The sequence below is a fragment of the Protopterus annectens genome, chromosome 3.part1, assembly GCF_019279795.1.
Source record: "Protopterus annectens isolate FY-2018-M chromosome 3.part1, PAN1.0, whole genome shotgun sequence".
Lineage (NCBI taxonomy): Eukaryota > Metazoa > Chordata > Ceratodontiformes > Protopteridae > Protopterus > Protopterus annectens.
The window spans coordinates 495,007,905-495,026,943 of record NC_056732.1 but is presented as its reverse complement, the minus strand read 5'-3'; the positions used below and the strand labels follow the sequence as shown (position 1 = coordinate 495,026,943).

Genomic DNA, 19,039 nt, shown 5'->3' with positions numbered 1-19,039 from the left:
TTATTCAAGGGTAACTCCTGGAATGTCCATTGTGTGAATAGCAGCCACTGAAGAATTCGCATGTGAGATCTCGCAAGGGTTATTGCAATAATCACTGCTGCCATAGTGCCGAGCAGTTTGAAAATCTGTAATGCTGGTGCTTTTCATTTTGATAGGCGATCCACAATTTGTTGCTGGAGGACAAACACTCTTTTAGGAGGGAGCTTCAGGGACATGCTGACCATATCTAAATCTGCTCCTATAAAGACTATGCTGCAATGGCAATAAGGCAGACTTTTCTAAATTTATCGTAATGCCCAGCTCTGAGCATAGATCCATGGTAGCATCCCTTGCCCAAATAAACTGATGTCTGGTGGAGGTGGTAAGGAGCCAGTCATCAAAGTAAGGAAAAACCTGGATTCCTGAATATCTCAAGTGAGCCATGACCACCGCCTTGCATTTGGTGAATACTCTGGGGGCTGTAGTGAGACCAAAGGGCAGGGCCTGAATCTGGAAATGACTGGCTCCCAGATGGAAGTGCAAATGATGCCTGGATGGCCTGGCCATTTTGATATGGTAGTATGCATCCTGGAGATCTATAGAGCACATCCAATCATCCTTCCCTAGAAATGGGAGAATGGACTGAAGCGTGATCATCTGGAACTTTGTCTTCACCACATATTTGTTGAGTCTGCTGAGGTCCAGAATAGGTCTCCAGTCCCCTGTCTTCTTAGGTACCAAAAAGAACCTTGAGTAAGTTCTGGATCCTTGCTGGTCTGCTGGGACTGACTGGATGACTCTTTTTTGCAATAGTTTCTGGACCTCTACGGATGTCACATCCCATAGACTGGGTGGAACATCTGGGATTCCTTTTGTTGGTCTGGGATGGGAGTGAAAAGGGATGGAATATGTAAAGGAAAACACAAAGATCAATGCATGTTAGGTTCAAGCAAGGCACCCTTAATTACTTGCAGCAAGGAGACAAAGCATGTAGGTACAAGGTTTGTCCGATTTTCCATAGTTCAGCCTACAGTTTTTATACAGTTTTCTACAAGTTCACAGAAAGATGCTATTATTAGATTTGCTGCTGACATGGTCAAATAATTGCTGTCTTGCAAAAACATGTTTTTTGAGAAAAACAACCTGGCCTTGAGTTTGTTTCAGCTTCCCTTAGCTTCTCACAATTCTTTCTCTAGTTCTGATATTATACATTCAAGGTACAGTCCTGGCCTCAATACACTTTCTGCTGACCATGGTGGATTTACAGACATTCATTGTTCTCTTTTCAGAGCTTCTAGCAGCTGCATATTTTCACACAGAATAAGCAGAATAAATGTATTAACTCCTTTTAACCCTTAATACACTAAACCTGCATATTGCAGTTATACATTTTAATACACTAAGTCTACATATTGCATTGCAGTTATACATTTTCCTAACATTTCCCCCCTTTTAATACTTTATTTGACTTACAAAACAAGCATAAACAGTTTTTCTTTCCTTAACCATTTCCCACTCAGGATTTGCAGTTAGAGAGTCATTCAATTCAAGCTTGTGAAAGTATTTCTTCAGCTTTTAATCAATACCTCTAACTCAACATTCTGATATAAAGTCTTTGCAATTGAAGCGTCTATGAAATTTTCAACTAGTCCTTTTATACAGGGGATGCAGCAGCATCCACACACCATCAGTAAGGCTGCCCCTACACAGATGGCAATCAGAATGTTCATCAAGATGCTGCCCCAACCCCCGAACCATTTTTGGAAAAAGTCTGTCAATGGATTCGGTCCTGGTTTGGTCATGGCCGACACTTGCTGAATTATTTCGAGATGGCTGTCTATTTCATGCTTGTTGTCAGGAATAAACAAACAGAACTCCTCCTGGATTAAGGCACACAACCTTCCTTTCACCGCTAGGGTGAAGTCGAGAGCCATGCGATTTTGAAGCACCACTGTCCTCATGGCTGTGAGTTCATCAGTCACCAATTCTAGGGCAGAAAAAGTCGCATTACTCATTGTCTCAAGAAGTTTGGATAGTTTTCTCAGCTCCCAGATCGATTTTACTGCTCCGTATGCTGGTATTATGCCCGCCCAGGATATGAGGTCATCACCCAGATCCATGTGCGACAGACCTTTATTACTCACATGGGCTAGATCATGGTGATATATCCAGGATGCATCAACTTGTCCCACCGGATTAGCGGGTTTCTTGATTTCTCGAACATTTCAAATTTTCCCCTGGGGTAGTGTCGATATATGTCGTATTGCTGGAATCAGATATGCCAGAAAACAGCTTCCAGACCAGTTGCCTGGTAGCCATTCATATGCTCTATCACCACACATGAAGTAGCAGTCAGGAATTGTGACTGAGATGTTGCCGATTTTATAGTTACTGGGCTTTTGTTGGGTCATAGCCCAGAACATTTTACCATACACGATTTGATTTTCATCAACCGTTTTCTTCCTTTCAGTAAAGTCACTGCTATTGCCAACCTGTAATTGCTGGCCTTCATTTGTTGTGGTGCAGGAATTCCAGGTACAGTGATGTATCACTGTCATATTACAGGTGCTATTTCCAACTTCTGTTTTTCCGTAGTTTTGAAAGCATACTGTTCCTGTTTTTGCCTTGGGTAAAAATAGGGTCACTCATTTAATCAATGTCACATTCACTGCATGCTTCAATAGTACTTACCAGGTTTGATTCATATTTAAGGGAATCTGTATTAAGGGTATTCCTCCATGTGCAGTAGGAATAGCTGCACAGACCCAGCAATTGGAGATAGTGAGGGTGTCTGCATAAGTGTGCTTAATAGCCTGATAAGTATTGAAATGTGGGTGCCACTTTGCACGTTTACTTCATTCTACTTGTGTGGCTGAGAAGAGAAATGGCCACAATAAAAAGATTATTGTTACCAATACAGTCAACAGGATGGTCATGCAATATTTCTGTGGAAATGGTTGTTCTACATTCCTGTTCTCTCCGGTTCTTCCAAACAGATGCATTTGGATCTTTCTTGCTTCCGTCACCTTCGCCCAGGACACATGATCTTACTCTTTGCCCTATAGGACCTTAGCACCGATGATTGCTTCACTGGGTTTGAGATGGATCAGTTCCTATTGATCTGACTCCCCTTTGTAGCCAGACTTTTGTGCTTAGGGTCCCGATGGAGAGGTAAGGTCTTTGTCCAGCTTAATGTTCTTCACCAACTTGCAGTGTGTCAGACGTATCCACGAAGCTCGCTCTGCTATTTTGACTGCAGTAGGTGTTGAAAGAAGCACCTGGCAATGACCTTCCCACTTTGGCGATGCCCAGTTCTTTCGCTTCATGATTTTAATCCATACCCAGTCTCCTGGCGTCACTGCCACTTCCGATGTTTCGGTTTATTTTTGACCTGAAACAGAATTAAACTGCAACAGATGTTTAGAACTCAACAACTTTTTCATATATTCAGCTAACATAAAATCAGCTTCCTGGTCTAATGACATGAGAGGTTTCCACTGGGGTGTGTAATAAGCCCTCTCATACAGCTTCTCGAAAGGAGTCAGTCCTTTTGCTGTAGGGACGGTTCTCATGTTCAACAGTGCCAGGGGTAAACAGTACAGCCAGGTTTTCCCTGTCTCAGCTATCAATTTCCTCAGTTTGCTTTTCAGTATACTATTATGTCTTTCAACCAGCCCCGCAGACTGCGGATGATATGCACAATGATTTTTTAAAGAAATACCAAAAAACTTACTCAGCTGTTGTATGGTTTGATTTACAAAGTGTGTACCATTGTCACTATAGATTCTCTCCGGAATGCCGAACCTAGGAATAATTTCCTTAACAAGTAGTTTTGCCACTGCAGCTGCATCTGGGTTTTTGGTTGGAAAGGCTTCCACACATCTGGAAAACATATCTATAATGACAAGGCAATACTTCTTATTCTCACATTTATTCAATTCTATGAAATCCATACAGATAGTGTAAAACGGATATGGTGGTGTGGGAAAACTCCCTTGCTTGGGCTTTATCACCCCCTGTGCATGGTGTTTGTTACAAATCTGACACATTAAACAAAATTTTTTAGAATAGTTTGTAAATCCATACGTTGTGAACAGTTGGTTCACCAGCTGTATCATCCCCCCTGTTGAGACATGGCACTGCCCATGGCTCAACAATGCCGCATAACAGAACAAATTAGAGGGTAGTATTGGTTTCCCTTCCTTAGAGATGTATAGCCCATTTTCGAGGACTGCTCCTCGCTTTATCCATCGTTGCTTTTCAGCTTGCGTAGTGTCTGCATTGTTTTTAACATATCCAGATTCAAAGTTTCAGAGGGTTGTAATTCCTCATTTAAAAGAAATATCTCTGTAGCTGCTTGTTTTGCAGCTGTATCAGCTTTTGCATTACCTTTTGAAATCCTATCTTGTTGCTTGGTGTGAGCTGCACATTTGCAAATGGCCACCTTCTGAGGTAACTGAATAGATTCTAAAAGATCTAAAATAAACTGTGCGTGATTTATAGGTTTGCCAGTAGATGTTATCATTCCCCGGTTTTCCCACTGTTGTGCAAACACATGTACAGTGGAGAAAGCGTACTGGCTATCAGTAAAAATTTTTACACATTTACCCTTTGCTAAAGTACATGCCCATGTCAGGGCAATCTATTCTGCTGCCTGTGCAGATAAATGGTGCGGTAAAGATTTTGCTTCTATAACTTCAGTATCAGAGACTACTGCATATCCTACTAGGTTCTGTCCTGCAGGGCCCCTTTTGCACGAGCCATCCACGTAGTATGTCACCTCTGCATTATCCAAGGGGACATCTGTGAGATCTTTTCTAGGTAGTGTCTTTTGCTCAATTACCTGCAGGCAGCAGTGCGTTGTGCCGTCTGCAGGGGTTGGTAGCAGAGTAGAAGGGTTCAAAGTCGTGCATTGTTCAATTGTCATATGAGGTTGGCTCAATAATATAGTCATGCAGGAGAGATGCCTAGCAGGGGAAAGAAATGCCACCTTTTCTTGCAACAAGATAATTGCGACTGCATGGGGTACCCTCAAAGTGAGGGGGTGGAACAAAACTACTGAAGCTGATGCCTGTACCGCCATTGCAGCTGCAACAACTGTCTGGACACAGTGGGGTAGTGACTGTGCCACTGGGTCCAGCTGTGATGAATAGTAAGCAATGGGACGTTGCTTATCCCCATGTTGCTGTGTTAGTACTGATGTCATATAACCCTGCTTGCAATCTACAGTCTGGAAAAAACGTTTATGATAATTTGGTAATCCCAGAACTAGAGAGGATGCTATTAATTGTTTTAGTTTACAAAAAGCCGATTCTGCTTCTGATGTCCATTGTAACAAATCTTGTGCTGCCATGGGTGTCTTATACATAAGGTCAGTTAAGGGAGCAGATTCCAAGGCATAGTTTGGAATCCAGCTTCAACAAAAATTAGTCGTTCCCAAGAAGGACATCATTTCCTTCTTGGTGGTAGGCTTTGGTGCCTGCAAGATTGCCACTTTTCTGTCCTCATCTAATGATCTACCTTCCTTGAATATCACATATCCTAGGTACTTCACCTGTTTTTTCCAGAGCTGCAGTTTGTCTTTGTTTACTTTATGTCCCTCAGTGGCTAAGAATCGTAGAAGTGCTACTGTATCTTCCCTACAATCCTGCAGGGTGGGGGCCGCTAACAAAATGTCATCAACATAAAGTAAAATCTGACTACCCTTTGGTGGATTAAACCTTGCCAAGTTACTTGACATTTCCTGTGAGAATATCATAGGGCTCTCACAATATCCCTGTGGTAGTCACATATATGTGTATCTTTTTCCCTGAAATGTGAATGCAAACCAATACTGGCTATCTGGGTGTATCAGTATTGAAAAAAATGCGTTACTAATACCCACCACAGAGAAATACTTTTGTTGAGGTTTTAAGTCATTTAACAGAGTGTGTGGATCTGGCACTATGGGTGCCCTTGGTATTACTGCATCATTCACAGCTTGCAAATCCTGGACCATACGCCATTCTCCATTGGCTTTTTTAACTGGAAATAAAGGTGTATTACACAGAGAATCGGGAGATTCCACTAGTACCCCTCCCTTAAGTAATGCTGCTATGACAGGTTTTATCCCTGCCTCTGCATCTTTCCTTAGGGGGTATTGTCTTTTCTGTGGTCTAAATGCTGATTTTGGTGTAATATTAACTGGCCCTGTCATACGGATAAGTCCTACATCTGATTTCCCTGTTGACCAGAGAATCTCTGGTACATCTCGCAAGGCGTTTTCTTCCTCCTTCAGTAGGAGTGTCCATCAGCTGTCTTCGAGAGAATGCAGATGCACGCCTGGGTTGGTCTGTGTCACCCAATTCAATTTCTGTACTTGTATTCCCTGTCCTGACAGTTCCAGTTCTGTTTGTTTCTCCCATTTTGTGGCTTTCTCCCCTAGGTCTGCCCACTGTATATTTTTATTCTTGGACAGGCTAACGTGGTAATCGATTAGATTTATAAAGTGTTAAAAATTCCTGAGGCAGCGAACAGCTGACTACACTATTCCCTTCTGTGTTCCAGTACAGGTTACGCAGTACCAATCTATTTGTATGGTTCTTAAATAATTTTTCTTCATATTCCTTATTGGATCCTGGTGTATTACAAAAATATAGGTAACAATGTAACAGGTGTTGTTTATCAATGTCGAGGGAGGGAAACTTACTGATGGCTATGTTCATCAGCTCCTTGGTCACAGTCCCCGGACCAGTTGTGACCAAATCCTGACTATACCAATAAAATATTTCACCCCCCAATTGCACCATAAAGGTGTCAGTTTGTCACTGTGCTTCCATTCCCTGCATGGTTGGGACTACTGCTATACCAAATAACTGCATGAGATCCCTGCCCAAGAGATTCACTGGGCACTTTGCAGAAACTACAATCTTACTTTTCTGTGTTAGTCCTGAAACAGGATCAGTTATTGTAATATTGCGGGAGAGGGGCTCCCGATATAGCTGCCCATTAGCTGCTTTGACTAATATATAGTCGGATGATTCTGAGTTTTCTGGCAATTTGGAGGGGTGTATCATGGTTCGTGATGCCCCTGAGTCGCACAAAAATTTGACTTCCCTGCCTTCAACCGAAAGTATAACTTCTGGTTTAGTATCTGCTAAGTAGAGCTCCAAGCTCAATAAAGTCAAGTCTAGTACTTCATTTTCTCCTTCACTATCATCAATTCCCTGTATTTCCTCTATTTCCCTTTTCACATTCTCATTTGTCCTTTCTGCACTAGCCCCTTCTAATGATTCCTGACTATCATATAGTCAGTCTTCACCCTCCTTGTCTTCCGTAGTTGCTTTCTTATTTTTCCTTGCAATCCCTTGCCAAATGTCCCTTTTTACCACATTTGAAACATTCACCCCTTTTTTTGCGTCCTTCAAAGTCTTCTGATCATTGATCAGACTGCCTACCTCCCTGTGCATTTTTCCTGCCCTTCTTTTCGGGGTGTACTACATAAACTTCCTCTCCATCCTCTACAGAAAATACTTGAGCCTTCTTTTTCTTTTTGCTATTGAAATGCCTTTCAGCATGTGTAGCATATAAGAGTAGTGATTGTAGCCTGCTAGTTCGATGATCAACCATATGTTTTGTAATGAAACTGCTTATAGGTGCACTACTGCCTTTCAAAAATGTGTTTTTCAACTGCTGCTCATATGGGGAATCTTGTTTTTGGTCTTCGGGGATCTGCATCCCACAGTGGTTATTAAAACATTCCAGTAGCCTAGTGAAATATTGGTCAACTGTCTCACCCTCCTGTTGGATGCATTGATTAATGCATGTCCAGTCTGCCCTAGGTTTCCATTTTTCAGAGATGCGGTCTGTAAGTCCTTTTACTCTAGCGTCTAAATCTGCACTGCTATGAGGAAGGGGTTTTTGTTCACCATCACGAGGATTCCAATTGCCACAAATCATGCACCAGTCTGGCCCTACAATTTGTCGAACTATCCTTTCTATTTCTTCCCCGTTTAAATGATAACTTAGCCTCATTCCTTGTAATTCATCTGAGAATTTTCTAAAATTAATTTTCGGATGGGGAATCCCTTCTGTAGCTTTCCAGATGTCTTCCGGAGTCCAGGGTCTGTATACTAAGATGGTTGGATCCTGATTATCCTGCCCAGCCTGAGGGTTTGGTACTTCTATGAGTGGACATATTTCCTCTTCTTCTTCTCCCGCAGGTTGTGTGTCTTTAAATTTCTGCCATGACTCCCGATTACCTGCTTTTGTTTGGGACCTAGTTTCAATGGGATCCCTTATTTTAACTAGTTTTAGTTTTATAGCGTCCCTATCCTCAGTGACCACAGGATATAGTGGAGGTGGATCTACCTGTCTATTCACTCCATATTCTGGTAAGGGAGGGGGAGGCGGAGGTGCTGTTGCTATTACTAGGTTGTTATCCTCCCTATTTAAAAACATTGTTTTTGAATCCTTGTTCTTTTGGTCCCTATGGTTTACTTCCTCCAGCCACCTGTGTGCCTGGGGAATTCCTAACTGTCGTTGCTTTTTCACCTGACCTTTAGAATCAGTTTTAAGTTGTTTAATAAGTTTGATGAGTGAGAATTTTTCCAATTTTCTGTCAAATTTGTATTTAATAACCCATTTTGAAAAGTATCTAACATTGTCTGCGCGCTGTGATTGCATATATTTGGTATCTTCCGTTAACGGTGGGTCTCGGAGTGTTTTTGCACAGTTATTAGCCATTTTCCCTTACCTTTGATTGTTACGTAATTTCACCTTGATTCTCTAGTTTTAACGTATACCATGGATTTTGTTATAGTCTCTACAGAATGACTACCTAAAGTCTACTTATTCTGTTTCTCCTGATCTATGACAAGACAGTACCTTTCTTATCCCTGACTGTAAGAAAAATAAAATCTGACAAAAAACAATACACATCTAGTCCCTGATCCTAAAACAGGAAAAAAAAGTAGATTCACCTTACCTGAGCCCACGTGATTGATCGCTGATTCTCGGAAAACCCGTCCTTCAGTCACAGATCAGAAAGTAGCTGGCCTCTTTTGACGACAATTCAGTTGGAGGACTTTACATATAAGAAGAACCGATTTTGTTTCTTCCCCATACGGTTTCAGCCACCTGGCCGTCTGATCCGAGGTGAAGAGAGGGTTTCCGGTCTGAAGGACCAATCTGTAAAGGAAAACACAAAGATCAATGCACGTTAGGTTCAAGCAAGGCACCCTTTATTACTTGCAGCAAGGAGACAAAGCATGTAGGTACAAGGTTTGTCTGATTTTCCATAGTTCAGCCTACAGTTTTTATACAGTTTTCTACAAGTTCACAAAAAGATGCCATTATTAGATTTGCTGCTGACATGGTCAAATAATTGCTGTCTTGCAAAAACATGTTTTTTGAGAAAAACAACCTGGCCTTGAGTTTGTTTCAGCTTCCCTTAGTTTCTCACAATTCTTTCTCTAGTTCTGGTATGATACATTCAAGGTACAGTTCTGGCCTCAATACACTTTCTGCTGACCATGGTGGATTTACAGACATCCATTGTTCTCTTTTCAGAGCTTCTAGCAGCTGCATATTTTCACACAGAATAAGCTGAATAAATGTATTAACTCCTTTTAACCCTTAATACACTAAACCTGCATATTGCAGTTATACATTTTAATACACTAAGCCTACATATTGCATTGCAGTTATACATTTTCCCTAACAGAATATCCTCTGGATATAACATTTTGTACCCATCAGTCTTGTGAGATATTTAGTCAGGCACCTAGGTATAAAGACAAATGTCCCTCGACTGCCTCCAGAGCAGGACAGACAGGCCTCCTTTCATGACTACTGTTAGGGTTTTCCAAGGAATGGATCCCTGTCACCCTGGTTCTGTGGACCCCCTCTACCATGTGGGTGTCATCTTCCACCATTGCCTCCCCCTCTGCCCCTAGAAGAGGCTTCATCTTGAGAGTTTGGAAAGGCTCCTTGAGTCTCACAGAATCACATTTTCCCACCCCGTTGACCTTTGGGATAAGGTCTAGTAGGGGTAGACAAACAGACTCCAGTGGCAGATAAGAGTCTTACCGTCTTGCTCACATCTGGTGAGGGTCGCTTTGACTTTTGGTCCAAATAAGGAGGAACCATCAAAAGGGGCATTCACAAATGATGACTTAAAAGGTTCCGCAAAAGAACATAAGTGCATACAGGAATGTCTTTGCAAAGCAATTCCTGTACCCACAGCCCTACTCATTCCATTAGCTGCGTAAGACATGCGGCACATGGAAGAGTTTATGATGGAAATGAGGGTAGCAAGCTGAGATGTCAACTTGTCCACCACAGAGCCGGCTAAGGCATCCTGGAGAGTATCTCCAAGCTCCTTAAGGAGATCTCTCTGCAGACGTATGAAGTGGGTCAGATAGTTCAATGACCAAAGTGCAAAGGTCGTAGAACTGAACATGCGCTTCCTGAATCTGTCCATTATCCTAGACTTTCTGTTAGGAGGATGGACAGATGTAGAAGTCTCTGACATCTCTGTTTTAGTGGCTGCCACCACCACCACCATGGCATCAACAGGTATGGGTTTAGACAAAAAAGCCTTATCATGGGGTGCTGAAATCTACTTGTTTGGCCTTCTAGGAACAGGCTCCATTGAATCTGGTGACTCCCATGCCCTTCGAGATAATAGAGCCACCAACTCATCAAAGGGTGGAGACACCCAAGAGGTGGAGGGTCGGGACCTGAAAGCCTTCAGGAGCACCAATTCATCCTCGGTAGGGTTTTGGGGCTGCTAGTCTCCTCTCTCCTTGAGGATCTCAGGGATATCATCGAAGGAGATATCCTCAGAGGGGGACCTGGGGACCCTTCTGATTCCTCCAAATTGGTGTCGAACATGATGGATTCCTGAGGGGAATCCAGATGTCTCCTCTTACATAATCTCTTCCAAGGGACCTCCTCAGTGGAAATCTCTGGGGAGGTCTCGGAAGAGCAGGGTTCCCCCAAAGGGGCATCCTGAGGCTCTGGGTCCCTGGACTTACGGTGAACCTATGGAAGTGGAGAAGAAGCAGGTGCTTTCCGGGAGGAGGTGACCATGTCAGAGGTTGTGGAAGACCGAGGGGAAAAAGCCCTCCTCATGGCATTGAAAGCCCCACGGCTCCAATGCAAAGAAGCACCTGGGTCCGAAGACACCAAGGACTCTTCCCGCATAGAACCGCCAGCTCCGAGCCCAAGGTAGGAGCCAAACTCATCTGTGCCGACGCCCCAAGAGGAAGAATCGGAACCAACATATCGGTTCACCCCCCCCCCCCGGAGCCGACAGGAGAGTGTCGGCTCCCAGATTCCACCACCGGAGCAGAGGATATCAGGGTGGCCGGTACTGACAGCTCAGAAGTGAGTGTTGGTACCAACAGCTCCACCAATGAGTGACTGGCCTCCTCCTGCTCCGAAGTCTCAGTTCGAGTCGGAGGGGGAGCAACAACAACAATAGGAGAGGACTTTGTTGGTTCCGAAGCTGCGAGAGTCAAAACCAACAGAATTTTTGCAAGTGCAGGGTCCTGTAAAAGTCTTCGCACCACTCAGTCCACATCTGAATCAGAGAGTCTGGAAGCCCGAGAGGAGACCACCGATGGAGTTGGTGATCGCAGAATCGGAGACCTCAAGGTAGACGATACCAGTTCTAGAACTGGGGACCGGCTCCTGCCAGCAAATGGAACAGTCAGTTCTGATGGTACTGGAGCTGAGACAGTGGCCTTCTTCGATGTCTTTGGAACTGAAGAGCCCTTCGGAGCTGAACCAGATGACGAGGCAGGAGAAGATAGTTTTGGTTGACTGGAAGGAGAATCCAAATCCATCTGGAAGGCTGACTTAATTAAGCCCCATTCAACCAACTTATGTTTTCTCTCGGCTAAAACCCTGGAGCTAAAGCCATGACAAATGGAGCAAACCTCCTGCAAGTGTACCTCACCCAGACAGTACACACATGTGGAATGACCATCCATGACTGACATTTTTTGACTGCATTTGGGACACTTTTTAATTTCCAATTTAGCCTTCTCTGACATACTGGTCCAAATAACAGCTCTATCCAAGAAACAAATATATATATATATATATATATATATATATATATATATATATATATATATATATACATATATATATATATGCCTAATTGGCTATGAAAATGGCAGCAATAACTACTGCTAAAAGCCTAACTGGCTAACAGTATAAGCAAAAGCCTCAAAGCTGAACACAAAACAGCCAAGAAAATGGCCAAAAGCCTAACCGGCTAATAAAGGAAAAATGCAAAAAAACTGCAGCGAGCCTAACCAGGCTGGGATAGAGCAATGTAGTAATCAACAAAAGGCCAACAGCCAACTAAAATAACAGGACCATGCCCAAATATCTTAACACTCTAAGAAAGGAAAAACTATCCAACTTGATATATGTCCAAATGGACAACAAGCAAAGCACTGTCAGTACTAATATCTTAACCTACAATAACTGAGAGAAAGAGGTAAAATTTTAAGAAAATCACACTTATCTATTCTGAAAATGGCCAAGAACTGTAAAGAACACCAGATCAGTTGCAGCAGCAAACTAGATCTGGGGAATGTAGAGGTGCATTGTGGGATAGGGCTTGGCCTCATGCTGTTAGAGACCTCGAGCTTTGCTATTTGGCCAAATCGAAGCCGATGTTCGTCTCCGAACCCATCAGTTAGAATGAAGGTGAACCAGCCCCTGGTATTAAAGATAACATTACTATTACACCTTTGCTGGAATTGAAACAATAGTAGATATAACAATAAGTGTGAGTGTATCATTGTTATAAATATGTCACATTATTATGCATGTATTGTATATAGATTAAGCTTCAGCTTGGCATTAGAACATCTTATAGTATATTTATTGCAGGAACACAAGTTTACAGCATAAAAACATGTTCATTGCTATTAGGTTTTTAATATTTTTAATATTTTTAACAGTTTTTATGAACAACAATGGTTATTTATATTGTTTATTTATAAGTTTTAGTGTTTTATATACGCAGTTTTTTTTATTTAAACTGGAACTCACATGGGAGATTGTTACTGTTGCTTTAAGCTAATGAATTAATTGGCCTGAAAATGGTATAAATATCAGTGGTGAATGTCTTTTTATTGATTCTGATGAACTCTATGGTGCAGTAGACGAAAGCGCTAACTCTTATGGAGTTTTGGATGTGAATAAAATACTGCTCGTTTTTTCAATATACATTGAGTGGACTGCTGTGGCTTTTGAAGTGCTTGGGAATCCTGTGCCTGGTGTTTTACCTGTTACTTTTTATTACTTATTTTTTGCTGGTTGTAAGGGATAACACTGACAGTTTTGGTAAAAAAACTCATAATGGCAGGAAGGATGAGGTCTCTCCGTTTTCAATACCTACGACCCTGGCTTCCATGTCTAATGGCAGAATACACCAAAAACACTGCCTTCTTTGATGGACCTGCTGTTAAATCCACCATCCCATAATCAACTGTATGGGACTTACACAACACAGGTAGGTTTTGGGGCCATATAATACTTGCCTAATCATCTGGATGCTCACCATGATTGTCGAGATGCTTAACTCTGTGCCCAGTAATATTGTATGCGTGAGAAAGAACAGGCAAGCTGGTTTGCGGCTCAGTTTGCTTGTCTAACATATGACTACTATACCTCTCAAGTGTACCTCATTACAAGAAATATTTCTCATTTTGTGTCTAAAGATGCCTATATTCCTCACTGTTCCATATTAAAAGAGCCCATCCCACATAGAGTAATAAGAATTATTTAACTGATATCCATAGTAAATAACACTGAATTATATTGATTCATCAAAGGAACCCTTTGTAAATAAAAAAAATAAATCCTAATCATTTTTTGACCTTCCTAGTTAAATTTATTAGTAAGTTGTTAGTAAGTGTACCACATTTTGTCAATTTGTTCCACATTAATAGAAGTAGTGTTCAGCATTCTGAAGATGGAAGGTTGAGAGGTATATGATAACCACTTCCTCCTCTTGGAAGAACAGTTTGCATATTACCCTAGTTTAAACATGTCTTCAGATAAAACTCTGTTTCTCAGAAAATGATATAGTTTAGAGGTGAAACAGATGGAAATGTGTATATATTCTCATCTTCAGTGAAACATTAAGCAGCAGACTATTCCCCTTCTTACTTCTCAGACTCCAGCACCACAGCCCTTATGTAAAACTGAGGTCAGGGTGCCATCTACTTCAGTTATGCCTAAAAATGAGGCCCACTCAACTTATCAGGCAAAAAAAAATGAGAAACAACCCACAAGATATACTCTCAGAAATGCATCTGGTAATCAGGCTGCATAGGTTCATGGGTTCATAGCATCTTACTAAGCAAGTGATCTGCATGACCAGAAACAGCCTCACCATACAACCCAGTGTGTTTGAGTTTGGAGGGTATACCTGAGGTAGATGAAGTCTAATAGGCAAAGATTTTTCATAGCTCAGAAGGCAAAGTAGATATCACTATTCCAAAGCAGCAAGTACAATATATATATAGATATTGTTTTTTGTTAGTTACAAAATGTTGCAGCAATTCTAGTTGGGCAAAGTGTTTGACATATGTATTCTAAACAGTGTGCTGCATTTTATAATTAGTCTAAAGATGGAAGAATAAAGGGGGAATATGGCATGCTTGAAACCAGAGGATATTCCTTTGCTAATTAATTACACAAGGTAGAAGAATTTCCTAATTATAGCTTATACATGATGATCGAAGCACTGCTCAAGGCTGATGCAGGTAACTAGACCTCCAATGAGAGTGTCAGTCTTATGAGGAGTCCAGTTTATGTAGTAGTCAGTAAAATAGACCTATTTCCCAAACACAACAGCAGTATATTTTGGCATTTATTTATGTTCATTTGTTTGTTGACCTCTTTGCAGCTACTTCTTGAACCATTTGGCAAAGGCAGAATAAATAACAGAATGCACTTAATGATGAATGCTGTAACTGGTCTACAAAATGTTGGTTCTTGACAGCCTCTCTTTGGAGATGTAAGTGTCCACTCTGGAGTCAACTGTAGCGCTCAGTTTGCAGTCACCTGCAAAACTTTTAATCACAGACCTTTGCCATCTGTTTTCACACTAAAAAGGCATATGCTGAAGAGGAGGGCACCCAGGATAACGTCAGCTCCTACTCTGTGTGCTTGAACAGACCCAGGTTAAAACTCACTAATGAGCAGGAGTTTAAGTTTAAACTAGTGAGTTTGATAATAATGCTCACATGGAGAACTGTATTGAAAACTTAAGAAAGTCCCAGACAAGAAGTACAGAAAAAATTGCCTTTGTTAATGTTACCCATTACATTTTCAAATAAATCAACCAGATTAAAGAAACAGGATCTATCTTTCACAAACTGAATTGATTAGGGTTGAGATTATAGGTCACCAATGTTTTTACTTATGAGATTGACCAAGATATATTCCATGATTTTATAGATGAGATTGATGAAGCTAATAGGATGACAGTTACCAGGGTTTGTGCCAGTACAACTCTTGTACAGAGACACCATGATGGCTATTCACAATATATCATGTACACACCCTGTGGAGAGTAAAAGGTTAAAATGTTTAGGAGGGATTCAGTAATTGTTGTACTTTGTTATAATTAGGAGAAAGCCTGGCATATAGACTGCGGTCATGAAGTTAATCTGACATAAGTCATTCACACCAAGAGCAAGTCTTTTGGAATCCAGGCCTGGTGTAAGCCTGCTGTTACAGTTAGGCCTTAAATGGGAGAAAGTCCTTTACACTGAGAACTATTGTTTTGGAATCGTATGAACTCCACAAAAATGTAAAATCATTATTGAACTGAGAAAAGCACAAAACTGTTTTGATTGCTAAGAATTTAATTTTTAGAGAATACTGGCAAATATTTACATATGATTATATAATGATCAACCATGTGAACTTATGACAACTGAGAAAACACTATTTGAATTGAAGCTTATTTTTTTCTTTTCTGTATTTTACTTTTCCAGGTTAGCACCAAAGCCACTTGCATTGATTAAGACTCTTTCCACTGTTATATTATATGCAATGTACCTTTCCATCAAGTCAGAGCTATGGTACGCCAAACCACGTGGTCTCTGCAAGAGTACTGTTGTGCTTTACAATTCACTGGCAGCTTTAATTCCTCTCATCTATTCAGAAATAAAGCAGCACAATAATTAATGTTTGTTAACTAAAGATTAGAACCAGCATTTTGTATGACTACAGATACTATGGTAGCCAATGTTCTGAAAATAAAGTATGTAATACTAAATCTATGTGGAAGAATCTCTATAAAATTAGAATTCATGTTTGTTAACTGGTTTTCTTGAGGGAGTTGCTAACAGCATGACACTTGTTCAAAACAATTTTCTGATACACATCACATTGAACATATTACCCTAGAAAGTGCTCGTGACCAAAACAATTTGTTGATATGTCTCTGGTTGAGCACAGTCCTCTGGAAAGTGCTCATCGCTGAAAACAAGCAGCTGGATCTTAAGAAAAACAAATGTTTTGATTCCATTAAGAAATTAAGGTACTTACGTATTATCGCAACCAGATTTTTGTGTTAATGCTGGTTGCTTCTGTTAAGGTCAAATAGTAGCACTACAGTGTTATGAAGGTTAGAGGCATGTGTTCTGTAATGTGTTTATACTTTTAGGAAGGTTTATCATTGAAACAGCTCAAATAATAAGGTTCAAAAACAGGTTTCCTCTTTTACCGCCAGCATCTCCTGTCAGTTAAGCGAGTCCCATTCTACTGCAAATGTGTTCCTTCCACATGCTGTAGTTGTGAAGTAGGAAATCTCTGTTTTCAAACCTGTATTATTTATCAGCCGTTTCAATGATGAAGCTACCTAAGTCCACCAAACCTGTTTCTAACCTTCATAATACTGTCATACATCCAAAAAAAACAAAAAGGTAACGCCGAAGAAGTAGTAGTCCTTCACCAAAAGGAACTGCAGTGCAAAGTAATCCATTCCACAGATCGTAAGCTAACTCCTGCACTCCTTTCAGCCCAACATATGTACACACATGCAACCACTGCGATCGCTGAATTCAATGCTTGACGTCTTTAAAGGACGCTACCCACACACCTCAAAATTATAAGTCTTACCAGTTTTTTAAAACCCCCACCGATATCCCCAACAGACTTTCTGCCAGTCTACACTTCCATATCACACTTCAGTGAGGCCATTTCAGTAAAAGTGAAGAAAGTAAAAGATGTTGCAAAATCCGGTTGCGATAATACGTAAGTACCGAAATTAATTATGCCTGCTTGTCCAGTTCTTGAGGACATTGGCACAGATTAGTAACACTTACAAAAGTCTACACCACTTTAGGGATTTTTTGCTGCAAAAACAGATTACTGATATCTAATATAGCACTTTTGCTGCATGATGTTTTCAGGAAAATGCATTGGACGAAGGTGATTTGATAAATTATGCTCTGTTGTCCATAATATTAATTAAATGCACAGTATATTTCATATTATTTTCAGTGTTTTATTTTAATACATGCTCTTCTATCAATAAAACTCATATTATGTCACCAATATCTGTATTTTTGTTGCGTTTGTACTGTTCACATAATTGAAAATTATACATACCATAGTGCTTTACATAGATATGCAATCTCCACTATCAGAGCACTAGTAAACCCAGTACATTTTTATTTAATATCAGGTAACAGAGTTTGACCAACTGAAACATTGAACAAAGTGAGTATATGAGGACCTCCTATTAGGAAAAAGGACTTAGCCTGAATGAGTAAAGCTAAGCCCCCTAACAAGCAATGGGTTATGCTTCAACAGCACTCCCATCTCCTACATGTTAGCAAGGAGCTGCACGAGATGAACCTATAGAGAGCTGACTTACTGCAAATCATGTGATAATGCTGGTGTACAATCACACAGATAACTTAATTAGAAATACATAATGAAATGGGCCTAGCAATTCTTATACCTCTGGATGTTTTTTTTTTTTTTTAATCTATGGTCTCGGTTTCCAGAGTCAGCAGACTCACAGTTGGACTATGTTAAAGACATCTTCAACCTGAGAAGAAAATAAAGCTTTGGAACACAATCATCTAGGGTCAACCATTTTGCACTTGCATTTTTTACTGGCCTATTCAATGTCAACCTTTGCACCTGAAGGTTTCCATGCAGCCAAAAACTTTTTTTTTTGGAAACAATACACCTCATTCTGCAATGCATTCTTGGAAAAAGGCTGTCTGATACTGTTGTCATGCATGAAGCATTGCAGAGTCAGCAAAATAATGTCACAAGTATGAGATTGTTTACTGGCCAAGATACCTAGTGCCCCACATTGGCTCATAAGTAGTTATTTGGCATGTAGCCCAAGAGACAGTGGGGAGCATAGCCCAGTTTTTCAATTGCTCCAATACACTGACCGATTAAGTGACTTGCCCAAAGTCTCAAATTAGGCAAAAGGATAATAATAGAGTCACACACCTGACCCCAGCAAGTGGTTCTTAACAGTGTTAACTTCCAGAATAAATACATTAGGCTCTTACATTGGCAGGAAATTCAATTCCAGTCAGAACCTTGGAAGGTAGCTTTTCACACCACTATAGAATCAGTCCAATGCCATGCATAGTTTGCATCTGAGAGAAACGATTGAACTGTTTTTTGAATAATCATGCCAGGTATGACTATCTTTATTTCTTTAAAAATGTTCCCCACTCTCTGAAGCTGCAAAGTCTCTTACAGTGCCCAGTGTTTGGTTCCTATATTACTTTTATTATGGAGCTTTGTTTTGGTTTGATCAATTTGTTGCATTGCACATTTGCTGTGTGCATCTCTTTAGTGGTATACTTCACCTTTCTTCTGAAATAAATATTTGCAACTGCATTGGTTTGTTTAGTGCAAGTCACTTAGCACTCTGTTACTGTCCATACATCATCCTGCCATTGCTGTTTTCATTAAGATGACAGCTAGTTTTTTTTTTTTTTTTTTTGCTTTCCGGTTTCTGGCTTGGGGAACTTTATTGCTGTGTCCCTTCCACTGCCAT

The 19,039-nt window shown here is 40.7% G+C and overlaps 1 protein-coding gene across 1 annotated transcript in view; it reads left to right on the top strand.

Annotated features, from left to right (window-relative positions):
- LOC122797688 (squalene monooxygenase-like) overlaps positions 1 to 17,562 on the top strand; it is a 1,062,766-nt gene extending 1,045,204 nt beyond the window's left edge. Inside the window, exon 10 of the mRNA XM_044066224.1 lies at positions 15,996 to 17,562. Within this exon, the coding sequence (XP_043922159.1) occupies positions 15,996 to 16,188 (193 nt within the window). The 3' untranslated portion in view covers positions 16,189 to 17,562. The remainder of the gene's footprint in view (positions 1 to 15,995) is intronic.
- The last annotated feature ends 1,477 nt before the right edge of the window (positions 17,563 to 19,039 follow it).